At 49.7% G+C, this 19,454-nt stretch overlaps 1 protein-coding gene across 1 annotated transcript in view; it reads left to right on the top strand.

Moving 5' to 3' along the window:
- The window catches only part of LOC115459108 (mothers against decapentaplegic homolog 3-like), a gene marked incomplete at its 3' end in the record, with an annotated part of 29,863 nt that extends 10,668 nt beyond the window's left edge, over positions 1–19,195 (top strand). The window contains exons 2-4 of the mRNA XM_030188973.1: positions 15,191–15,325; positions 18,849–18,923; positions 19,145–19,195. Of these exons, the coding sequence (XP_030044833.1) occupies positions 15,191–15,325; positions 18,849–18,923; positions 19,145–19,195 (261 nt within the window). The remainder of the gene's footprint in view (positions 1–15,190; positions 15,326–18,848; positions 18,924–19,144) is intronic.
- Between the last annotated feature and the right edge of the window lie 259 nt (positions 19,196–19,454).

Here is a 19,454-nt window from a genome sequence, read left to right as displayed (position 1 = left end):
AAAGGGGGGATTCCGGAGAAAGGCCTTTTGGTCTTTTTCCCTTTCCCTTACTTCTAGTTTTTGGCCCCGTTAAGTTTTCTTTCGTTTTCGGGGTAGGCCCTTTTGAGGCCTCGGGTTGAGTTTTTTTCTTCCCATCTTTTTGGTGCCTTACCGCAATTACGAGTTTTGATTTCGCCGGCGTGATTTTTCCGCCCATGTCATCGAAGTCTCCCAGCGGCTTCAAGAAATGCACCCAGTGCACCCGGGTAATCTCGCTCACTGATAGGCACGTGTCGTGTCTTCAGTGTCTGGGGGCTGGGCACCGCCCGCAGGCCTGCAGTCTTTGCGCCCTTTTACAGAAAAGGACTCAGGTAGTGAGATTGGCCCAGTGGAACGTTTTGTTCTCGGGCTCTTACGTCGACAGCGCCAACACCTCCGCCCTCGGCCGCGACGGTATCGATTGCATCGAGGCATCGACCCTCTGCATCGTCGGGACCGAGGCATCGGAAGGCTGCGTCGGCGTCGGTGGTACCGAGACCTCCACTTCTGCTGATGTCGTCGGACGGTGGTGCTTCGTCTGGAGTGCAGGTGAGGGCTGTCCATTCCCCTGCTGGTGGCGGTGAGCCTTCGGGTGGTCTCCCCCTACCCTGAGGGCTCCTGCGGTACAGCCCCCCCGAGACCGACCTTCTTCGGCCTCGGCCCCGAGGAAGCGACGGTTGGATTCTACGTCCTCCTCGTCGGTACCGGGAAGCTCCGGTGACATGCTTTGTTTGAAAAAGTCAAAGAAGCATCGACACCGGTCTCCTTCCCGCGTCGGTACCGAGAGCTCTGGGTCGCCGAGGGAGTCGGCACCCAGTAGGCATCGGCACCGAGAGGACCGCTCACCCTCTGTTCAGGAGGTGTCGATGCGCTCCACCTTGGACAGCCCGGAACAGCCTCCACGCCCGTAACAGACTCTGACATCGACTCCTGCATCGGCTTCCATGTCTTTCTCCACAGCCGCCCTGCACGAGAGTCTCCAGGCCGTTCTCCCAGAGATCCTGGGAGAGCTGTTGTGCCCTTCCCCTCCGGTACCGGGGGTGCTTGCGCCACCAGTACCGTCGAGTGAGGCGCCGGCTGGCCCCTTGCCCGGGGTGAGGTCTCCGACATCGGTACCGACTGCGGTTGCCTCCCAGGAAGGCTCCCCGACGACGTCGGCGGAGGGAGCTTCGCCGGTGCGGGCGAGGGAGTCTACCTCTCGACGCTCACACCGTGGCCGTGGTTCCACGGAGTCGAGTCGGGCACGGCTTCAGACACAGGTTCGTGAGCTTGTGTCTGATACCGATGGTGAGGCCTCGTGGAAGGAGGAGGAGGACATCAGATATTTCTCTGACGAGGAGTCTGATGGCCTTCCTTCGGATCCCACTCCCTCCCCTGAAAGGCAGCTTTCTCCTCCCGAGAGTCTGTCTTTTGCGGCCTTTGTCCGGGAGATGTCTACGGCCATCCCCTTCCCGGTGGTTGTGGAGGACGAGCCCAGGGCTGAAATGTTTGAGCTCCTGGACTATTCTTCTCCACCTAAGAAAGCGTCCACAGTACCCATGCATCATGTCCTAAAAAAGACATTGCTGGCGAACTGGACCAAGCCTTTAACTAATCCCCACATTCCCAAGAAGATCGAGTCCCAGTACCGGATCCATGGGGTCCCAGAGCTGATGCGCAGTCAGTTGCCTCACGACTCTGGAGTTGTGGATTTGGCCCTAAAGAAGGCTAAGAGTTCTAGGGAGCATGCTTCGGCGCCCCCGGGCAAAGACTCTAGAACCTTAGACTCCTTTGGGAGGAAGGCCTACCATTCCTCTATGCTCGTGGCCAAATTCAGTCTTACCAGCTCTACACGAGCATACACATGCGGAACAATGTGCGGCTGTTGGCGGGCTTGGTGGACAAGCTCCCCCCTGAGCAAGCCAAGCCATTTCAGGAGGTGGTCAGGCAGCTGAAGGCGTGCAGAAAATTCCTGGCCAGAGGGGTGTATGACACCTTTGATATTGCGTCCAGGGCCGCTGCTCAAGGTGTGGTGATGCGCAGACTCTCATGGCTGCGTGCCTCCGACCTGGAGAATAGGATCCAGCAGCGGATTGCGGACTCGCCTTGCCATGCGGATAATATTTTTGGAGAAAAGGTCGAACAGGTGGTAGAGCAGCTCCACCAGCGGGATACCGCTTTCGACAAGTTCTCCCGCCGGCAGCCTTCAGCTTCTACCTCCACAGGTAGACGTTTTTATGGGGGAAGGAAGACTGTTCCCTACTCTTCTGGCAAGCGTAGGTACAATCCTCCTTCTCGACAGCCTGCGGCCCAGGCTAAGCCCCAGCGCGCGCGCTCTCGTCAGCAGCGTGCGCCTCAGCAAGGCCCCTCGGCTCCCCAGCAAAAGCAAGGGACGAGCTTTTGACTGGCTCCAGCAGAGCATAGCTGCCATCCAAGTGTCAGTGCCGGGCGATCTACCGGTCGGAGGGAGGTTGAAAGTTTTTCACCAAAGGTGGCCTCTTATAACCTCCGATCAGTGGGTTCTTCAAATAGTCCGGCAAGGATACACCCTCAATTTGGCCTTGAAGCCTCCAAATTGCCCACCGGGAGCTCAGTCCTACAGCTTCCAGCACAAGCAGGTACTTGCAGAGGAACTCTCCGCCCTTCTCAGTGCCAATGCGGTCGAGCCTGTGCCATCCGGGCAAGAAGGGCTGGGATTCTATTCCAGGTACTTCCTTGTGGAAAAGAAAACAGGGGGGATGCGTCCCATCCTAGACCTAAGGGCCCTGAACAAATATCTGGTCAAAGAGAAGTTCAGGATGCTTTCCCTGGGCACCCTTCTCCCCATGATTCAGGAAAACGATTGGCTATGCTCTCTGGACTTGACGGACGCCTACACGCACATCCTGATACTGCCAGCTCGCAGACAGTATCTGTGATTTCAGCTGGGCACACGTCACTTCCAGTACTGTATGCTACCCTTTGGGCTCGCCTCTGCGCCCAGAGTGTTCACGAAATGCTTGGCTGTAGTAGCAGCGGCACTTCGCAGGCTGGGGGTACACGTGTTCCCATATCTCGACGATTGGCTGGTGAAGAACACATCCGAGGCAGGAGCTCTACAGTCCATGCAGATGACTATTCGCCTCCTGGAGCTACTGGGGTTTGTGATAAATTATCCAAAGTCCCATCTTCTCCCAGTGCAGAAACTCGAATTCATAGGAGCTCTGCTGGATTCTCGGACGGCTCGTGCCTATCTCCCAGAGGCGAGAGCCAACAACTTGTTGTCCCTCGTCTCGCGGGTGCAAGCGTCCCAGCAGATCACAGCTCGGCAGATGTTGAGATTGCTGGGCCACATGGCCTCCACAGTTCATGTGACTCCCATGGCCCGCCTTCACATGAGATCTGCTCAATGGGCCCTAGCTTCCCAGTGGTTTCAGGCTGCTGGGGATCTAGAAGACGTGATCCACCTGCCCACGAGTTTTCTCAAATCCCTGTATTGGTGGACGATTTGGTCCAATTTGACTCTGGGACGTCCTTTCCAAATTCCTCAGCCACAAAAAGTGCTGACTACGGATGCGTCTCTCCTGGGGTGGGGAGCTCATGTCGATGGGCTTCACACCCAAGGAAGCTGGTCCCTCCAGGAACGCGATCTGCAGATCTATCTCCTGGAGTTACGAGCGGTCTGGAACGCTCTGAAGGCTTTCAGAAATCGGCTGTCCCACCAAATTATCCAAATTCAGACAGACAACCAGGTTGCCATGTATTACATCAACAAGCAGGGGGGCACCGGATCTCGCCCCCTGTGTCAGGAAGCCGTCAGCATGTGGCTTTGGGCTCGCCGTCAGGGCATGGTGCTCCAAGCCACTTATCTGGCAGGCGTAAACAACAGTCTGGCCGACAGGTTGAGCAGGATTATGCAACCTCACGAGTGGTCGCTCAACTCCCGAGTAGTGCGCCAGATCTTCCAAGCGTGGGGCACCCCCTTGGTAGATCTCTTCGCATCTCGAGCCAACCAAAAGGTCCCTTAGTTCTTTCAGACTTCAGGCCCACGGTCGACTGGCATCGGATGCCTTCCTCCTGGACTGGGGGGAAGGTCTGCTGTATGCTTATCCTCCCATACCTCTGGTGGGGAAGACTTTGTTGAAACTGAAGCAAGACCGAGGCACCATGATTCTGATTGCTCCTTTTTGGCCGCGTCAGATCTGGTTCCCTCTTCTTCTGGAGTTGTCCGTGTGGAAGGTAAACCGATCTCAGGACAGCCTTTAGTTGTTCGCTTCATGAGAGGTTTGCTTTTGTCAAAACCCCCTGTCAAACCTCCTACAGTGTCATGGGATCTCAATGTCGTTCTCACCCAGCTGATGAAACCTCCTTTTGAGCCACTGAACTCCTGCCATCTGAAGTACTTGACCTGGAAGGTCATTTTCTTGGTGGCAGTTACTTCAGCTCGTAGAGTCAGTGAGCTTCAGGCCCTGGTAGCCCAGGCCCCTTACACCAAATTTCATCATAACTAGTCCTCCGCACTCACCCTAAGTTCTTGCCAAAGGTTGTGTCGGAGTTCCATCTGAACCAGTCAATTGTCTTGCCAACATTCTTTCCCCGTCCTCATTCCTGCCCTGCTGAACGTCAGCTGTACACATTGGACTGCAAGAGAGCATTGGCCTTCTATCTGGAGCGGACACAGCCCAACAGACAGTCCGCCCAATTGTTTGTTTCTTTTGATCCCAACAGGAGGGGAGTGGCTGTGGGGAAACGCACCATATCCAATTGGCTAGCAGATTGCATTTCCTTAAGTTATGCCCAGGCTGGGCTGGCTCTTGAGGGTCATGTCACGGCTCATAATGTTAGAGCCATGGCAGCGTCGGTAGCCCACTTGAAGTCAGCCACTATTGAAGAGATTTGCAAAGCTGCGACGTGGTCATCTGTCCACACATTCACATCTCATTACTGCCTGCAGCAGGATACCCGACGCGACAGTCGGTTCGGGCAGTCAGTGCTTCAGAATCTGTTCGGGTATTAGGATCCAACTCCACCCCCCTAGGCCCATGTTTTATTCTGTTACAGGCTACACTCTCAGTTAGTTGGAAAAATTGTTAGGTCAATCTCAGTTATGTCCTCGCCGTTGCGAGGCCCAATTGACCATGTTTGTTGTTTTGAGTGAGCCTGGGGCCTAGGGATACCCCATCAGTGAGAACAAGCAGCCTGCTTGTCCTCGGAGAAAGCGAATGCTACATACCTGTAGAAGGTATTCTCCGAGGACAGCAGGCTGATTGTTCTCACAAACCCGCCAGCCTCCCCTTTGGAGTTGTGTCTTCCCTTGTTTTGTCTTGCTACATACGGGACTGATGAACACGAGCCGGTTCGGGCGGGAAGACGGCCGCGCATGCGCGGTGCGCATGGGCGCGCGAGGACTACCAAAGGACTTTGCTAGTGAAGTTTCCGATTGGAGGGGCTGCCATAGACGTCACCCATCAGTGAGAACAATCAGCCTGCTGTCCTCGGAGAATACCTTCTACAGGTATGTAGCTTTCGCTGTAACTGGACTTACCTCTGAACCTCAGATGAAACTTGTTCCTTGGACCGGAACGACCTCGCAGCACTCCGAAGTGATCGAGCGAGAGCTCCCGAGGCCGACCGGAGTTGTCTAACTGCCGGTGCTGTCGACCTGCAGCGTCCCAGACCGAACTGGTCAAGCCGGGCCGAGATTGACCAGCCTCGCCGACCGACGGCCTTCACGAGAAGCCGCTGAGGTGGTTGATGCTTCCTCGGCCCGGGTCCGGTGCGCTGCCAGAGACGCTCGGACCGATCGGGGCCTTGGGACGCCAGAGTGGAGAGATGCCGACGCCGAGACAGTGGGCCAGGTGGAGAGAAACAGTGCAAGTTGCCTGGTGATTGGAAACCAAGCCACAGGCCCCTGGACGGATTGGGAGTGACTGGAGACCCACCCGAGCATCCCTGGACCGGAGACCCATCGAAAACAGCTGAGGCCAGGTTGGTCATGATCACGCTGCAGTGAGGCTTCACTGCTTACAAAGGACTAGATAGGTTCACTTCCACTCCTAGCCTATCAAACCTCCCTGCAGCAGTTCAGCACTTGCAAGCTGTTTGAGTAAACCGGATGACGGCTGTGCAGAATAAAGGATACACTACTAATCTATCAAACCTCTGTGCAGCAGCTTAAAGACTTGCATGCACTGAGCTGAGTGTACTGGATGACGGCACGCAGAACTGGGGAAACAGAGATTAATCAGCTCGGCTCCCTTGCCTATAATGGACTGGATAGGCTCACTTTCACACCAGTCTACTCCAATCAACTAAATCCCCCACATACGTGGCTGGTAATAGTCTGCCGCACTGGTCGACCGTGGTCCTGTGCACTGCCGCCGCACTCCCCGGCCAGAACGACCTGGGCGCGTATTGCAGTGCGGACCACGGGACCGAGACGCCTGGGGCTTCGCAGCGCCGACAGGAGAGTCCACCAGCCCCGGCCCGTTCCAGCCCGTCGATCCAGCGTCTGCAGTGGTTTCGGGGCGATCCAGTGTCCTGTGCGTCTGACCGACCGGGGCAGGGGCAGAGACCGTTGGAGACAGTCCATTGGCCCCACCTTATCCCAGTCTGTAGGCCCAGCTCTTCCCTCCTGCCTGCTCTGACCCATCCGCCTGCCTCATCTGCTCCATCTGCCTGCTCCAGCTCGATCCACTTTGCTGACCCAGCTTTTCCAGCCTCCCTGCTCACTACAGCCATCTGCTCCAGCTTGGTCCAGCCCACCTGACCCAGCTTGTTCCACTTCATCTGATCCAGCTTCTCCCTGCTCGTTCCAGTCCGTCTGATCCAACTTCTTCCTGCTTGCTCCAGCTTGGTCCAGCCCGCCTGATCCAGCTCGTTCCACTCCATCTGATCCAGCTTCTCCCTGCTCGTTCCATTCCATCTCCACCACCCTGTTCCAGTCCGTCGGATCCAGCTTCTTCCTGCTTGCTCCAGCTTGGTCCAGCCCGCCTGATCCAGCTCGTCCAGCTTGTTCCACTCCATCTGATCCACTCCATCTGATCCAGTTTATCCCTGCTCGTTCCAGTTCATCTGCACCCTGTTCCAGTCCGTCGGATCCAGCTTCTTCCTGCTTGTTCCAGCCACCTGTTCCAGCTGTTCCAGGCAGCCTAATCCAGCTTGCTTCAGTCCGCCTGATCCAGCTTCTCCCTGCTCGTTCCAGCTTCTCCAGCTGTTCCAGCCCGCCTAATCCAGATTGCTCCAGCCCTCTTGATCCAGCTCCCCCTGCTCGTCCCAGTCCACCTGCTCCAGCCTCCGTCGGATCCAGCTCTTCCTGCTCGTCCCAGTCCATCTGCTCCAGCCTCCGTCGGATCCAGCTCTTCCTGCTCGTTCCAGCCACCTGCTCCTGCCGTTCCAGCCCACCTAATCCAGCTTGCTCCAGTCAGCCTGATCCAGCTTCCCCTGCTCGATCCAGTCCATCTGCACTAGCTTGCTCCAGCCCGCCTGATCCAGCTTCCAGTCCATCTGCGTCAGCTTGCTCCACCCCACCAGCTTGTCCAACTTGCCTGCTCACTCACTCCCTACCTCTCTCACTACCTATGGCCCCCTTTCACATTCTATTCCTCGCCCTATCCCTCCCCAATCTCTTCCCCCTCCCTCCGCTGTCTACCACACGAACTAACTACCCATCCCCCCCATCCTGCCCACTACTGCAATACCCTTCCTACCCCTATCCCCCCCCCCACCTCACCATCCCTACTGTCCTCCTCCTCCTTCCTAGCTCTCAACCTCCAACACCTCCTTCCTGCCATGAACCCTTCCCCATTCCTCCTCTGCGCATCCCGCCTTCGTCGCTCTACCTCCCCCACCCTTCTCTGCTCTCTCTTGCTCCTTCTCCTGCTATCCGCGGGAGACATCAATCCCAACCCAGGTCCACCACACATGTCCTCGTCCTCGTGTCATCTATGCAAACGTTCCCGCGATATCTCCAATCTCATCTCCATTCCCCTCCTCCCCCCTTCCTCCCTCCCCTTCTCGTGTGCCCTGTGGAATGCCCACTCAATCTGCATCAAACTTACCTTCACCCATGATCTCTTCATCTCCCATTTCCTCCATCTGCTCGCCCTAACCGAAACCTGGCTCACCCCCAATGACTCTGCCTCAGTCGCAGCCCTTTGCCACGGAGGCTACCTTTTCTCCCATTCGCCCCGCACAGCTAGCCGCGGTGGCGGCGTTGGCCTTCTACTTTCGCCCTCCTGCAGTTTTCAACCCCTCCTCCTACCACAGTCTCACTGGTTCTCATCCTTTGAAGTCCATTCCATCCGTCTATTCTACCCGCTGCCACTCCGAGTTGCAGTCATCTACCGCACCCCTGATAAGTCCTTCCTTCCTTACTGATTTCAATGCCTGGCTCTCCATTTTTCTTGAGCCCTCATCCCCATCCCTCATTCTTGGTGACTTCAACATACACACTGATAACCCATCCGACTCATACGCTTCTCAATTCCTCACCCTTACTTCCTCCTTCAACCTCCAACTGAGCTCCACCACCCCTACTCACAAATCTGGTCACTGTCTTGATCTCGTCCTCTCCTCTACCTGCTCGCCCTCTAATCTTTGCATCTCTGCTCTTCCCATTTCTGACCATCACCTGATCACATTCACACTTCATTACCCTCCCCCTCAGTCCTACCCAACACTAACCACTACCTCCAGGAATCTCCAGGCTGTTGACCCCCCCACCTTATCCGCTAGTATCTCCGATCTCCTCCCGTCCATCACATCCTCCGAGTCCGTTGACAAGGCTGTTTCCAAATACAATGCCACTCTCTCCTCCGCCCTAGACACCCTTGCACCGTCTGTTTCCCGTCCCACAAGGCGCACTAATCCCCAGCCCTGGCTTAACCCTTGCACCCGTTACCTTCGCTCCTGCTCCCGATCAGCTGAACACCTATGGAGGAAATCTCGCACCCATACTGACTTCATTCACTACAAATTCATGCTATCCTCCTTCCAGTCCTCCCTATTCCTCGCCAAACAGGACTACTACACTCACTTGACTAACTCCCTCAGCTCTAACCCTCGTCGTCTCTTCGTCACCCTTAACTCCCTCCTCAAAGTGCCCTCCACTCCCACCCCCCCACCCCCTCACTCTCTCCTCAATCACTGGCTGACTACTTCCGCGACAAGGTCCAGAAGATCAACCTCGAATTCACCACTAAACCTTCTCCTCCTCTTCATCCTATCACCCATTCCCTCAACCAATCAACTCAGGCCTCCTTCTCCTCTTTTCCTGATATCACCGAAGAGGAAACCGCCCATCTTCTCTCCTCCTCGAATGCACCACCTGTTCCTCAGACCCCATCCCCACCAACTTACTTATCACCATCTCTCCTACTATCACCCCTGCCATCTGTCATATCCTCAATCTCTCTCTCTCCACCGCGACTGTCCCTGACACCTTCAAGCATGCTGTTGTCACACCTCTCCTCAAAAAACCTTCACTTGACCCTACCTGTCCAGCCAACTACCGCCCCATCTCCCTCCTACCCTTCCTCTCCAAAATACTTGAACGTGCCGTTCACAGCCGTTGCATTGATTTTCTCGCCTCTCATACCATCCTCGATCCGCTTCAATCTGGCTTTCGCCCACTTCACTCGACAGAAACGGCATTATCCAAAGTCTGTAATGACCTGTTCCTCGCCAAATCCAAAGGTCATTACTCCATCCTCATTCTCCTCGACCTATCAGCCGCTTTTGACACGGTCAATCACAACTTACTTCTTGACACACTGTCCTCTTTTGGGTTCCAGGGCTCTGGTCTCTCCTGGTTCTCCTCTTATCTCTCCCATTGTACCTTCAGAGTACACTCTCATGGCTCTTCCTCCATCCCTATCCCGCTCTCTGTTGGAGTCCCTCAGGGTTCTGTCCTCGGACCCCTTCTTTTCTCTATCTATACCTCTTCCCTGGGCTCCCTGATCTCGTCTCATGGCTTCCAGTATCATCTTTATGCTGACGACACCCAGCTTTATCTCTCCACACCTGACATCACTGCGGAAACCCAGGACAAAGTATCGGCCTGCTTATCCGACATTGCTGCCTGGATGTCCAACCGCCACCTGAAACTGAACATGGCCAAGACCGAACTTCTTGTCTTCCCACCCAAACCCACTTCTCCTCTACCTCCACTCTCTATCTCAGTTGATAACACCCTCATTGTCCCCGTCTCATCTGCCCGCAACCTCGGTGTCATCTTCGACTCCTCCCTCTCCTTCTCTGCACACATCCAGCAGATAGCCAAGACCTGTCGCTTCTTCCTCTATAACATTAGCAAAATCTGCCCTTTCCTCTCTGAGCACACCACCCGAACTCTCATCCACTCTCTTGTTACCTCTCGCCTTGACTACTGCAACCTACTCCTCACTGGTCTCCCACTTAGCCACCTATCCCCCCTTCAGTCTGTTCAGAACTCTACTGCACGTCTTATCTTCCGCCTGAACCGATACACTCACATCACCCCTCTCCTCAAGTCACTTCATTGGCTTCCGATCAGGTACCGCATTCAATTCAAGCTTCTGCTACTAACCTACAAATGTACTCGATCTGCAGCCCCTCCTTACCTCTCAACCCTCATCTCCCCTTACGTTCCTACCCGTAACTTCCGCTCTCAAGACAAATCCCTCCTTTCAGTACCCTTCTCCACCACCGCCAACTCCAGGCTCCGCCCTTTCTTCCTCGCCTCACCCCACGCGTGGAACAAACTCCCCGAGCCCATACGTCAGGCCCCCTCCCTCTCCATCTTCAAATCTCTGCTTAAAGCCCACCTCTTCAATGTCGCCTTCGGCACCTAACCTCTACACTTCTACCCAGGAAATCTAGACTGCCCAACTTGACATTTCGTTCTTTAGATTGTAAGCTCATTTGAGCAGGGACCGTCCTTCTTTGTTTATTTTGTACAGCGCTGCGTAACCCTAGTAGCGCTCTAGAAATGTTAAGTAGTAGTAGTGTCACGGCTAAGCTGTAGTTTAAGCACGTTTCTCTTGTGCTTCCTGGCTGCTTGGATTCCTCACGGCACAGAATATAGGTTCTTCTTTTCCTTTCTGCTTTGTTATTCAAATACTGAGGCTAGGGTCACATGACCAGGGCTCTTGGCTCTCTAGAGTCAGAGTTTTTTCTCAGTCTCCACCTGCTGGTAGGCGAGCACAACCCATCAGTCCAATCCTGAGCCTGTCCGGAGGGATTAAAGGAAAGCAAATTAGCAGGTAAGGCCTAATTTCTCCTTTTAGTCTTTTGCAGCTGGGGAAGTGTAGATTCAGGAATGTGCGTGCTGATCTTTTAGTGTTCCTGGATGGCAGGTCTATGAGGTCTAACATGTAGACGGGGGCATCTCCGTAAATGATTTTATGAACCAGGGTGCAAACCTTGAACGTTATACGTTGTTTAAGTGGTAGCCAGTGTAGTTTCTCTCTTAAGAGTTTTGCACTTTCGTATTTTGTATCTTGTTTATTTATTTATTTATTTGCATTTATATCCCACATTTTCCCACCTATTTGCGGGCTCAGTGTGGCTTACAATACATTATGAGTGATGGAAATACAATTTGTTACAGTACGCTTATGGGTTACATTGTGAAGAGTTGTGGGAAGACAGAGTAAAGTCAGGATATCATTTGGGAATAGAACAATGGAATAAAACAATGGGGAGTTGAGGGGCGATAAAACAGTATTAAGGGAACATAAAGGTCTAACAATTTTATCTGTGGGTAGAGTTTTAAGAGAGTTGAGGATACGGGGGAAGAGAATTCAGAAGAGAGTGTGTTGATGCGTATCTATTAGTGTGTATGGACTTCATGTGTTTTGATCCTTGCTGTAGATTTTCTCAAAGAGATACGTCTTCAGTAGTTTGTGGAAGTCGGTTAGTTCGTAGATCGTTTTCAGGTTGCGTGGTAGTGTATTCCAGAATTGCGTGCTCATGTAAGCGAAGGTTGATCCGTGCAGTACTTTGTATTTTATGCCTTTGCACTTAGGGAAATGGAGATTGAGGAAGGTTCGGGACGATCTTCTAGCGTTTCTGGGTGGCAGGTCTATTAAGTCAGACATGTATGCAGGGGCTTCACCGTGAATGATTTTGTGGACTAAGGTGCATACTTTGAAAGTGATACGTTCCTTGAGTGGGAGCCAGTGTAGTTTCTCCCGTAAGGGTCTTGCACTTTCGTATTTTGGTTTTCCGAAGATGAGTCTGGCTGCTGTATTCTGGGCTGTTTGAAGTTTCCTCAGTATTTGTTCTTTGCAGCCCGCGTATAGTGAGTTGCAATAATCCAAGTGACTGAGTACGAGTGATTGCATAGGCTGCGGAAGACAGATCTTGGAAAGAATGGTCTTATTCTTTTCAGTTTCCACATGGAGTAGAACATTTTTTTGGTTGTGTTGTTCGCATGAGTCTCAAGTGTTAGGTGGCGGTCAATAGTGACTCCAAGGATTTTTAAATTTTCTGAGATTGGCAGACTTAGTTTAGGTGTGTTAATGGCGGTAAATTTATTCGTGTTGTATTGGGAGGTAAGTATGAGGCATTGAGTTTTTTCTGCATTCAGTTTCAGTCGGAATGCATCTGCCCAGGTGTTCATGATGTGTAGACTTTGGTTGATTTCGTTAGAGATCTCATTAATGTCTTTTTTGAATGGAATATATATCGTTACATCATCGGCATATATGTATGGGTTGAGGTTATGGTTTGATAGAAGTTTTGCCATGGGAGTCATCATTAGATTGAAAATAGTTGGTGAGAGGGGGGGATCCTTGCGGTACTCCACAATCAGGTATCCATGCGGCAGACGTAGTTGAGTTTGATGTGACGTGATATGAGCGTAAGGTTAAGAACCCCTTAAACCAGTTTAGGACATTACCTCCAATGCCAAAATATTCAAGAATGTGTAATAGGATTCCGTGGTCTACCATATCAAAGGCGCTTGACATGTCAAATTGTAAGAGGAGTATATTGGTGCCGGTTGCAATCATTTGTTTAAATTTGGTCATTAGGGTGATTAATACTGTTTCTGTGCTGTGATTTGTCCGGAATCCTGATTGGGAATCATATAGTATGGAGAACTTGTTGAGGTAGTTTGTGAGTTGTTTGGTAACCATCCTTTCGGTTATTTTGGTTATTAGTGGTATAGATGCTACTGGTCTGTAGTTAGTTATTTCGCTTGTGTTTTTCTTTGTGTCCTTGGGTATTGGGGTGAGTAAAATGTTTCCTTTTTCTTTTGGGAAAAGTCCGTTTTTTAGCATGAAATTCATGTGGTTAGTTAGGTCTATTATGAATTGTTGAGGGGCTGATTTCATGAGGTTGTTTGGGCAAATATCTAGTTTGCATTGGGATTTGGCGAATCTTTTGAGTGTTTTAGAGATGAGGTCCTCTGATAATAGTTCGAATTCGGTCCATAGCCTGTCTGCTGGGTATATTCCGTCTTCTGGGTCTAGACAATTTAGGAGTGTTGCGTATTCAGTAGGGCTGGTGGGTATTTTAAGTCATAGTTGTATATGATTTTTTCCTTGAAGTATTTCGCGAGGTCGTCGACCCCTGGTGTATCTTTGCTTTTATTTGTAACTGGTGTGGTGTCTAGCAATTTGGTTACAAGGTAAAAGAGTTTGTGTGTGTCTTTGTAATTTGGTCCAATCATTGTTTTATAGTGTAGTCTTTTAGTCAGTTTAATGATATATTTGTATTTCCTCCGGAGTTCTGTTCCCATCATATATCTGCACTTGGCCCCTTAGCTACATAGTAAGCCATATTGTAGAAAAGCATTAATTTACCTCATTTATTGTATTTATGTTTATATTTGGTTATTTTACTATTGTTATGTCGTTAACAAAATTGTAAGTTTCATGTTAAACTGTACCTTCTGTACACCACCTTGGGTGAATCTCTTCGTAAGGGCAGTTAATGAATCCCAATAAAAAAATAAAATATTTTAACTCGTATACACCTTGTACTCTTTTCATAGGGAGGTATGCGATAAATAATGATGAGAATGAGGACGAGGATGAATTCACACTTTGTGTTCCTGCCATTCTACTCTCTAAATATTGCCAAGTACATTTTACTTCGGTTTCTCATTTCCTTTAACTTGCCTTTGTGTGTGTCCCTCTCTCTCCTTGCTCTGTCCTGTCATTCAACGAAGGTATTTTTCTCTTTTAAACCGATCTTTAGTCTGTACACTGCTCTGTTCTATCGCGGTAGCTAGAGCGGTCTAGCAAATTTTAATAAACTTTAAATACAACTTGTTATCCTGCTTCCATAAGGATGCTAAATGTAATTTAGACGTGCTCAGGAAATACTTGGACTAATGATCCTGATGTCATTTTCTATGCTATGTAATTCCTAAGCACTATACCTTGGTTTATTGATTTGGAAACCGCTTAGATATTGTGGTTTTAGTGGTATAGATGTAGTATAATATATTTTTGTGACTGGTGGCCCCAATCAGTCTGTCTCCCCAAAAACCTGCCTGAACAAGCAAGCCTCCCCTCCCCCCCTCCACCACCATTGACTAAATCAGTGGTTCCCAAACCTGGTCTTGGAGGCACCCCAGCCAGTCAGGTTTTCAGTGAATATTCATGAGATAGATACAAGTACATAAGTATTGCCATACTGGGAAAGACCAAAGGTCCATCAAGCCCAGCATCCTGCTTCCAACAGTGGCCAATCCAGGTCACAAATACCTGGCAAGATCTCAAAAAAGTACAAAACATTTTAAACTGCTTACCCCAGAAGTAGTGGATTTTCCCCAAATCCATTTAATAACGGTTTATGGACTTTTCCTTTAGGAAGCCGCCCAAACCTTTTTTAAACTCCGCTAAGCTAACTGCCTTTACCACATTCTCTGGCAATGAATTCCAGAGTTTAATTGCACGTTGAGTGAAGAAAAATTTTCTCTGATTCGTTTTAAATTTACTACATTGTAGTTTCATCGCACATGGGTGGGGGGGGGGGTTAATGTGGTTTCTTATTTGAGGTTAACCTTTTCAGTGATTCAGTTACGGAGAATTGTATTTTTTGTTGTTTAAAGTTGCAAGCAGTACAGGTAACTTATCTGTGAGGATTGGTGTTACAACGCATTGCCCCAAAAGAGAAATAAAATAAAATAATTCCTTTTGTATTCAGAAAATCTCTTGCACTCTTTCGACTTACCATAATTGAGAAGTTTCTCTCTCTCTCTTTTTTTTTTCTTTAACAGTTTTGCCCCCAGTGTTGGTTCCAAGACACCCAGACATTCCAGCTGAATTTCCACCATTAGACGATTACAGCCATTCCATTCCAGAGAACACACATTTCCCAGCAGGCATCGAGCCGCAGGTTAACTACATTCCAGGTATTTATTTATTTTGCTCACACCTTTTCAGTGGTAGCTCAAATTGAGTTACATTCAGGTACACTGGGTATTTCTCTGGCCCGGGAGGGCTCACAATCTAAGTTTGTACCTGAGTCAATGGAGGGTTAAGTGACTTGCCCAAGATCACAAGGAGCAGCAGTGGGATTTGAACCGGCCACCTCTGGATTGTAAGACCAGTGCTCTAACCACTAGACCACTCCTCCACTCCAGAGAGATTGTACATGGAATGTTGCTATTTCTTTATTTGGATTTTGCTCACACCTTTTTCAGTAGTAGCTTAAGGTGAGTTACATTCAGGTACACTGGGTATTTCTCTGGCCCATGAGGGCTCACAATCTAAGTTTGTACCTGAGGCAATGGAGGGTTAACTGCATTTTTTATTTTTAAGTATTTATGTACCACTTAGACCTCAGTGGTTTACAGTTTCATTTTACAGGTACTGGGTCTGTCTCTAGAGGGGCTCACAATTTAAGTAGTATGTTGTACTAGGGGCAAAAGAGGGTTAACTGACTTGCCCAGGGTCGCATGAAGCTGCGGAGGGAATTGAACCCGGTTCCCCAGGATCTCAGCCCACTGGTGACCATCAGGCAGCAGTTGAAATTGAACCCAGTTCCCCAGGTCTGCAACCCACTACACTAACCATTAGGCCACTTCCCCAAGATCACAAGGAGCAGCAGTGGGAATTGAACCGGCCACCTCTGGATTGTAAGACTAGTGCTCTAACCATTAGGCCACTTCTCCACTTGCCCAAGATCACAAGGAGCAGCAGTGGGAATTGAACTGGGCATCTCTGGACGTCAAGACTAGTGCTCTAAGCACTAGGCCACTCCTCCAGTCCTAGATAGGTGAAACTATCTCCACCAATAGCATTCTTTCATCCGATCTTCAGCGAGAATTATGCGTTCGCTGGTGGATGGCATATGCATAACTCCCCATATCAATTTATTCTGAAAAATTACCCTGATAATATCAGACTGTTTCCTGAATGGCCAGATGTTACCCAATTAATAAGGAGCTGAGTTAGGGAAAGAGCAGGGGTGGTATTTAGTAGCAATAATATTTCCTGACTTCATTATTGTAATGTAGTATGTGCTGACCTACCTCAATACTCTCTTAAACATATCCAGACCATCCAAAGCATAGCTCGCCATATTTTTCACTCAAGCAACAAAATTTGATTGGATCATGTCTCTCCTGATTAAGCATCATTCACTTGGTATACAATACCACATTCAGGGGTCCTTTTATTAGGGTGCGCTGAAAAATGGCTTGCAGTAGTGTAGACGCGTGTTTTGGGTCCTTTTTATTTTTACGACCAAGCCACAAAAATGTGCCCTAAATAACCAGAATACCACCGGAGGGAATCGGGGATGACCTCCCCCTACTCCCCCAGTGGTTACTAACCTCCTCCCACCCTAAAAACAAAAATGTTAAAATATTTTTTCCAGCCTCTATGCCAGCCTCAAATATCATACCCAGCTCCATGACAGCAGTATGCGGGTCCCTGGAGCAGTTTTAGTGGGTGCAGTGCACTTCAGGCAGGAGGGCTCACATTTACCACCACAAGTTTAACAGGTGGGGTGGAGATGGGCATGGGTCCTCCTGCCTGCATACTGCTGGATTGTAAGACCAGTGCTCTAACCACTAGACCACTCCTCCACTCCAGAGAGATTGTACATGGAATGTTGCTATTTCTTTATTTGGATTTTGCTCACACCAGAAACCCACTGTACCTACATGTAGGTGCCCCCTTCATCCATAAGGGCTATGGTAGTGGTGTACAGTTGTGGGGAGTGGGTTTTGGGGGGCTCAGCACACAAAGTAAGGGAGCTATGCACCTGGGAGCGTTTTCTGAAGTCCACTGCAGTGCCCCCTAGGGTGCCCGGTTGGTGTCCTGGCATGTCAGGGGGACCAGTGCACTACGAATGCTGGCTCCTCCCATGACCAAATGGCTTGGCTTTGGTCTTTTCTGTGATGGGCGTCCTCAGTTTCCATTATTGCCGAAAATCGGGGACGACTATCTCTAGGGACGACCATCTTCATGGTCGACCTAAATGTGGAGATTTGGGCGTCCCCGACCGTAATATTGAAATGAAAGATGGCTGCCCATCTTGTTTCGATAATACGGGTTTCCCCGCCCCTTCACGGGGACATCCTGTGAGGACGCCCTCAGGAAAACTTGGGCGTTCGATTATGCCCCTCCACATATTCTCTTTTAACCTTCTTTTTCAATATTTTGCATCTAACCTGCCAGCGCTTATGTTGCTTCTTTTTTTTTGTTTTGTTACATTTGTACCCCGCGCTTTCCCACTCATGGCAGGCTCAATGCGGCTTACATGGGGCAATGGAGGGTTAAGTGACTTGCCCAGAGTCACAAGGAGCTGCCTGAAGTGGGAATCGAACTCAGTTCCCCAGGACCAAAGTCCACCACCCTAACCACTAGGCCACTCCTCCACTTCATTTGGGTCCCTTTTCTATTCTTTGAAGGATGTTCTTTTAGGTCTAATAGCCTTGTTCACTTCACCTTTTAACCATGCTGTCTGTCGTTTGCTCTTCTTTCCACCATTGTAAATTACGCAGAATACATCCGGTCTGGGCTTCCAAGATGGTATTTTTAAACAATGAAACAAATGAAATCTTGGGTGCGGAAATATGAAATTGTTAGACTACACAAAAAAAAAACACAAAAATCCACCAAATGAAAATGACTTATAAAGGTATCTTATAAAAGGAAGGAAAAAGGCCTCAAAGAGCTGATAAATCGTATAGATTTTATAAAGCTAAAACAGATCCAGCAATCTTCTCTTCATTATTGGCCAAAAAACCTTCCTTATCCTATTTGTTTTATCTTGTTTTTCTAATTTTTACACATTATTAAAAAAATTAGAAAAACAAAATAGGATAAAGATATCAAGAACTTCAGTTGCTGAGACACCAGTGAAAATAAAGTAAGCAGGGGGCCTCTGAGTGCTTCGCACATTCAAGGCTTGCAGCGTTCTCACTCTCTGTTTCTGAGGGCTGGGAATGCAACAAGCCTTAAGTGTGTGCATGGGCTCAGAAACGGTTTTGCTTGCTTTTTTTTTTCTTCTCCTGGCTGCTTCTCCAGCACTCTCTAGGCTGGTGCTTGGGGAATATGGCCTACCCCCACCCCTGTATGCAGTTTGTCCACTAGCCTGTATACATAGCCATGAAGGCGCAATGGGTTTAGTAAACAGGATTCCACAACCACAGTACTACCTCATCTATATAGTAGTTAAATTTTACATTTTCTATGACTTTCTGTGTATGATATTTTTTCAACTGTTATTAATGTTAAAAAATAACAATTGTGAATATACAGTCAGTGGCTCGTACAAATACAGAAAAAAAATTGTTCTGCACGTTCTGAGTTCAGAGCAATATATTTTAGTATTTGTTGGGCAGACTGGTCTTTATCTGCTTTCAGTTGTCTTGTTATGTTTAAGATATTGAAAATGTTATTACAAAAACTTCTGGCTTGCAGAGACACCGCCCCCAGGATATCTCAGTGAAGACGGAGAAACCAGTGATCACCAAATGAATCATAGCGTAAATGCAGGTGGGTCAACTTTTGTGTTTTTGGGCTGATCTATGCTTTGTGAAAGAAATGTATCTATTTTATTTATTAACTGCCATTATAAAGAGATTAACCCAAGGCATAATTATAGTAAAAACTGGCAAACAGAACTAAACAACATGGTTGAAATTGAAAAGAACCTTATGGTCTACCTTACCATTCCATGCTAAAATCTAATGCACGACCATCTTGATTGTTTACAGGGTCTCCAAACTTATCTCCCAGTCCTGTGTCACCAGCACAGAGCAATTTGGGTAAGTGCTTTGCTCAGCTAATGATTGGCCTGATCAGACTAGGGGCGTAGCCAGACTTCGGCGGAAGGGGGGTCCAGGACCCGAGGTGAGGGGGTGCATTTTAGCTCCCGCCCACTGCTGCTGCCGCCACCACCAACTTTGTCCACCCCCGCCGCGACCCTCTTGACCCCCCCATCCCCCCCCGCCGTGGGCTACCTTTGCTGGCGGGGGACCCCAATCCCTGCCAGCCGAGGAGGTCCTCTTCTTCCCGCGAAGGCTT

Source organism: Microcaecilia unicolor, unplaced genomic scaffold (genome assembly GCF_901765095.1).
Source record: "Microcaecilia unicolor unplaced genomic scaffold, aMicUni1.1, whole genome shotgun sequence".
NCBI lineage: Eukaryota > Metazoa > Chordata > Amphibia > Gymnophiona > Siphonopidae > Microcaecilia > Microcaecilia unicolor.
This window is presented reverse-complemented; position numbering and strand designations above follow the sequence as displayed.